We start from the raw sequence: 6,335 nt of genomic DNA on the forward strand, positions 1-6,335 counted from the left end.
CACATTAGCTGGGGTAGTAAACCAAATTGCAAGCACCACAATTTTAACTTCCCTGGTAGCCCTGACCGCTCTATGCTTGAAACGCCTTGAATCATTTCCTGCCTCAACCCTTCAAACTGTGCCTTATCACTGAGACTTGCATCATACCATCTTCCCAAACTCTTCACTGGCTTCTCCAGCACTGTGGGAACTACAGGGGCGAATCAAGGTAGATTTGTTTGTTTGTTACGTGGTTCAGTCAAGCAGGTTGTAGTGTGGCTGCCTACAGCATGATCTTGAAGTATGGCTTTACTACTCCAATATGTTATGCCTCCTACAGCCACTAGATGGTGTTCAACCCATAGTGGTTTTCACCACATTGTTTGCTTGGCCTAAATGTCAACTGACACTAAATGAGTGTTCCTAAATGTTTAGACACCAACACACATCCAGCAGATCAAACTCAGCCAGCAGCCTCTGGACTAGAATTAGACCAGAAGAAGTTTGACAGATATTTAAATATCTTTCCTCTTCTTTCTGCAGCAGCTGCCAGTTAACACTTTGACATGAGAATAGAAGAGAAACAAAACACATGATCACAGAAACACTGACAGAAAAAATGTTTGGTTTATTATTATTGTATCTTGATAGATTTTCCAGTATGATGTCAGTAAACAATACCCAGGTACATGATGTATTCTTTAGGCAGGAACACTGAGAAGAGTCCCATACAAACAAACACTGTCATTGGTTCAGTGCATGTGATGCACTGTGGTTACATCATCAGCCTCATCATCCAGTACCTGCTCTGCCAGGGTGAGTGGGGTTGTAACCATAGAAATGGTCAGGCCAGTTCCTTTAGTGATGAAAAGTAGATATTTATCAACAGTCAGTACATGAAGAGTTCAGACAAGCAGCTGTCAATCATCCACTGGTTGTTGGTGAGAGTTAGTGAGGTCAGTGATTCAGAGTGTTACCTGTTGGTCTGTGTCGACATAAAGACACCATGAGGAGAGTGGAGATGAAGTATGGACAGAACACCACCAGGTGGCAGATCAGTCTGAGGACAAGATGGACAGAGGACGGTGGAGGTGCTGGTGCTCCTGTGGTGGGTGGGGCTCTATAAGAGGTCTGAGCTCTAGAGGTGGGCGGGGCTGTGGTTGTAGGTTTCTCTGTAGAGAGAATCTCACCTGGTCAGGTGAACATATGGATGAAGTAAGAGTTGAAATCAAAGTGAAGCTCCTCACCTGTGACAGTGATCCAGCTGGATGGAGACTCTCCATGACTGATGATGTGACACTTGTAGAGGCCTTCATCAGACCTGGTAACATGGTGGATGGTCATGTGACCTGTAGACTCAGTCCTGATGAAGGAGCCATCTTTATAGAAACCAGCTGAGAGGATGGAGGGAGTCTTTGTTTCACAGAGCAGAGTGATGTCATCTCCCTCCATCACAGGGAGGACAGGACTCTGCAGGATCACTGGTCCACCTCAACACAGAGACAAACTACAGCATTTCATCCATTTCCACACAGCTTCATCAATACTAACTCCACAGTCTGAGCTTACCAGAGACAGTGAGGTTGATGCTGTTACTGGTTGCTCCCTCTCTGGACTCGCACCAGTAAACTCCACTGTCTGATGGGAAGGTGTAGCTGATGTTACATAAAGGACCAGCTGGTTTTCCCCACCCAGCTCCACACTGAGTCCTCTGTTCTGTGGTGGTGTTTCTCCTCAGAGTCCATCCAGCAGAGCTGTCGTCCTCCTCACAGCTCAGAGACACAAAGTGTCCTTTAAAGACCTGAGAACTGCTGGGACTCACAGTCAGACGAGCTGGGAGGAAGAGGGAAGGTTTAACAGTATACGTGTCTTAATAATACAATGACAATTATTTGTTAATTTTGCCTACACAGTAATTAGAAAATCTAGTACAATTGAATACACAGTTTCATAAATTTCATAAATTCTGGTGAGAAGCAGTTTTTCGTTGACAAAGCATTTCCTAACCTTGGTTTGTTGTGCTGAACAGCAGAAAGCTCAGAACTAAAGAGAAATGACACTCAGGTTAGTTTGAGGTTTCACATTTAGTGAGAGATCACCGACCTCTGTCACAGACCTGTTTCACATTCATCACTGAGATCAGAGATCGATGTTTGTTTCTCTTCTTTACGTTCAAAGTATTTTCAAGTGTCTTTAAAATGGCAACACTGTATAAAACAGTCGCAACCTATTCTGATAATATTACAGGGAAACATTCACAATATCTATTTATTAGATGTTAATCCAGTCAAAGTTAAACTATTATTTTAAGGACCGTTGTTTGTCTCACCGGTAAAATGTGAGATACAGTGAGAAACAAAATCTAAGTAACACTGTAGTGAACTTTATTGGAATTAAAACTTCATACATGGTTCCCACATAGACAGGAACTTGATGTAAAAACTAAAGTGAAAGCTAATTTAATTAGACAACAGAACAGCTGCAGACTTGTGTTCTAATCTAGAATGACACTAAAGGTTTCTGTCAAATATTTGTCAAGACATGAAAACAGAGTGAACTTACAGAGCAGACGCAGCAGAGATGCTTCCTCCATACCGTCTTTTGACGATGTCACACGATATAACGACACTCTAATCAGTTCACTGCTACACCAAGTAAATCCCTCCTCCTTCCTCTGACTGTCAGTGCTGTGGTTTCCTGTCCACTAATATTTATGAGAAAATTTTCTATGTTTGTTTTGGATAACGCAGAGAAAATTAACGATAAAAGACAATAATAAATAACTCATAAATAAAAATGGGCTCTGTGGGCTTTTGTCTTTCTTGACAAAAGTACTTAACCTAAAATAAAGTTAGACTTTGTAAGAAACAGGAACTGGACTGGGTGGCTCATTGCAATAAACCCACTACTTCACACTTCCTCAGGATTGGAGTCTCCTATCTAGCACCTTGATATAAACTTTTCTACGGAGACTGAGCAGTGTGGTACCCACTCACCCTTTCCAAAAAACGAAAATCAGACATTAGACATTGAAGAGGCATGTCAACCAAGATAACCCAACAAGGCACATATGGCATCTTGTCACAGAGGAGGTTTTTAACAGAGAGAGATTTGCGTCTGACTTTGGTTGAGTCCTCAGGTCCTGCCTCGTTCCTCAAGGACATGTTGGCCAGATTCAAGAGGTCCTAAAATTCCTCCTTGCACTGAGTGAAAGCATCTCCAACCTAGGTTAGTAGTTCTCTTCCCTGGGGGAACACATGCTGAGCAAAGACTTGCTTCTCCTTTTGGAGTTGCCGGACAATTTGCAAGAACAGCCTTTCTGGTCTCCAAGGACCTGACTGATAATGGCTGATGTCCATCCTGATTCTCAGTTATCAATATGATAAAGACAGACAATGAAAGCGGAAAGAGTGAAGAGTGGTGATGATGAACGTCCAGTGAGCCAAATGGACATCAACTGAACTATTACAGTTCAGTCTGGAAGATATCCTCAACCAAAAAAAACAGCCTCACCAAAATATGGAGAACTTCTTATTTTTCCATATTATCTAATTCAGTCATTTTCCTTCACACTATGACTGAGCATAACATACTCACAACTATACACTGAACATGTTATCTTTAAAACAGTTTTTTTTTCTTTTTCATCTTGACAATAAGTGTGTAAAGATTCCCAGTCATCCAGATTATGAAATATGGAAAACAAAGAAAACAAAAAAAAATTAAGTTCATAAGCTGTAACAAGCTTAGATATGGGAGAATGGGCGAGCCAGGCTGACAAGCACACAGGTATAAATGGTTTGCACCAGTGTAGGCTACATACGTGGTTATGGTGTCTATGTCCCACAGAGGCATAAACTGCACTTAAGTCTGGATGGTGGAGCCGCAGATTTTTAGAATCAAATGAGTGTGAGTGATAAAGCTGGAGATGAAACATCTTGTAAAGAAAAAGAAAATTAATATGTCCTGAGATATGCCTTGAAACTGTTAAAGCCAGTTAGCTAGGCAGAGATCATATCTATTGGAAAAAAAGCAATGCAATACCCTCCAGGCGGTAAGGATACCTGGAGCCTTGGAACTATGGAGGTGGAAGGCCCTGAGTATTTTTCTTATGAGCGTGTCAAGGGATTAGACAGAGTTGTTCATCAAAAATGCTTGTGTGTGCAGCGCCAATAAATAAAGCATTGTCTGGTATCCGTCTGGCTGTATGTCAACAGCATTTTGCTATTTCATTAGCCTTTTAGCCATTCGCTTGTGTAATAGCCCTCACTGGCATATTCATTACCTTACACAACTATTGCATATATAACAATATGTAGTTAAAGGAGAACTCCGGCGCAAAATGAACCTGGGGTTAATAACACATGTGTACCGAGTTCAACCGTTCTCTGGTATTTGTTTTCATGCATTTGTTTTGTTAGTCAGATTTGACCAGTTTTCTTGCAAACCGCTAATTAGCGTATAACGCTAGCCTTCGGGGCACACTTACACATAATAAGAAATCGCTATTTCTATACCACTAACAAGGCTCACAATATCACCACACTTACACGGTAGCATAACTAGGGTCTCTACATGTAAACCGAAGCATTGAGAACTTTGCAAGTATACAGGCAGTTTATTAAAAAAGGAACACAGTACCGTTCATGTCTGGCTCGCATATCCAGGCGGGCGGCATCTTGGGGAAACTGAACTCTCTTCGTTCAGTGCTTCTCTATGCTCTCAGTGCTTTCTTCCGGCAACAGACAGTTCAGTGTACTCCGAATCCTCGGCCAAGCTAGTGCAGTTAGTTTTCAAGACGTATCCATTGGCTTTGTTCACAATAACCCAAGCCATGTTTGTTTTCCAGCCTTCCTACTAGCGAGGCAGAACTTCGGTTCACGCAACACAAAACTCATCTGTTAAATCTTTTTAAGTTAAATCTTGTTCATAACCATTCAGGACATAGTTGTAGTCATCTGAGGATTTATCTTTAGTGTCCATGCTTGGTTGCTCTATCAAGTGTATTCCTGTTGACTGTTTTGCCTCCAACACAAAAGGGGTCTACTGGAGGATTCGGAGTACACTTGGAATGACCTCAGTTTGTGTCAGGAGTGTCTGAAGCCGATGTCTTTGCTCCACAAACACCTTCCTCTATTTGAGGAGTTCTGTCTCAGTCTAATCACCAATAATTTATGACTCAGAACTCTTATTGCTCATAATAAACTCTTTAGTTGCATTACTGTTACTGCACCAGGTCGATCTGTAGGATTAAGGATGTAGTGGCAGCAGGTTTTCACAGTTTTTCTCTCTTCTTACTTCTGGTGGAAATGTTTGTGAAACAGAGAAGTGGATGTCCAAAATCAGTTTCCTGCTATTTGTCAAAGCTGACACATCTCACAACAAGACACAATGTACACACTTAGAGCATGAATACAGAGAAGTGACACTACCACACCACCTGATCAGACTACAGTTCAGTGCAGTCAGCAAGAGGAAGTTGCTGCTGTGGTTTTACATGCAGAGTTAAAAAGTTCTACATAAATAATTTGATCAAGAGACAGTTTTAGAGTTAAAATTATGGTGCTTGCAGTTTGGTTTACTGCCCCGGCTAATGTCGCCGCTGACAGTGTATGAGGTTCCTCTTTCAAAAGCAGAAAAGTTAAGGAGGATTAATTCATTTATCAGAAAGTGGCTTGGTGTCCCACGCTGCTTAAGCAGCCCAGCCTTGTATGGGAAAGGGATATTGGAGCTCCCAGTTACCAGCCTAAGAGAGGAGTTTAAGTGTGCTAAGGTTTGACTGGAAATGACTCTCACTCAGTTGAAGGATCCAGTGGTTAGGAGAGCATTGCCCACGGTTAAGACAGGGAGGAAGTGGAACCCAAAAGAGGCAGTACAGCAAGCACAGGCAGCTCTTAGGCATAGGGATATCATAGACCATGTACAGCAAGGGCGTGGAGGCCTAGGTCTGTGTGCAGGGAAACCTCTGTGGAGCAAGGCATCAGCAGTAGAAATGAGAAAGATGGTAGTGGAAGAGATACAGAAACAAGAGGAAGCAGTTAGATGCTTTAAGGCAGTGTCGCAGGCTAAGCAGGGTCTATGAATGAACTGGGAGAGTGTGGAGAAATGGAAGGTGAAGTGGAGAGAGCTTTGGAGCATGGAGGCTAGCAGGATTAGATTTATGATAGGGGCTACTTATGATGTGCTGCCAACTCCCCAGAACCTAAACCAGTGGGTAGGTGAGGATGCTGCCTGCCCACTGTGCACTTGTGTATGCACGCTTAGCCATATTCTGACAGGTTGTAAGGTTAGTCTTTTCCAAGGATGATACACCTGGCGTCACAATCAGGTACTGAAATGTTTAGCAGCTGCAATCG

General features: G+C 42.4%; 1 protein-coding gene across 1 annotated transcript; it reads right to left on the reverse strand.

Annotated features, from left to right (window-relative positions):
- Nucleotides 1-604: 604 nt before the first annotated feature.
- LOC311494210 (Fc receptor-like A) lies at nt 605-3,578 on the reverse strand. Its single transcript, XM_084553141.1, has 6 exons — nt 2,542-3,578; nt 1,987-2,022; nt 1,549-1,812; nt 1,227-1,469; nt 957-1,151; nt 605-835 (listed from the first exon to the last, which is right to left on the reverse strand). The coding sequence occupies exons 1-6, from the start codon at nt 2,570-2,572 to the stop codon at nt 732-734; spliced, it is 873 nt and encodes a 290-aa protein (XP_084409267.1). The 5' UTR covers nt 2,573-3,578; the 3' UTR covers nt 605-731.
- Nucleotides 3,579-6,335: the final 2,757 nt, after the last annotated feature.

Source organism: Chelon labrosus (assembly GCF_963514085.1).
Source record: "Chelon labrosus genome assembly, chromosome: 1".
Lineage (NCBI taxonomy): Eukaryota > Metazoa > Chordata > Actinopteri > Mugiliformes > Mugilidae > Chelon > Chelon labrosus.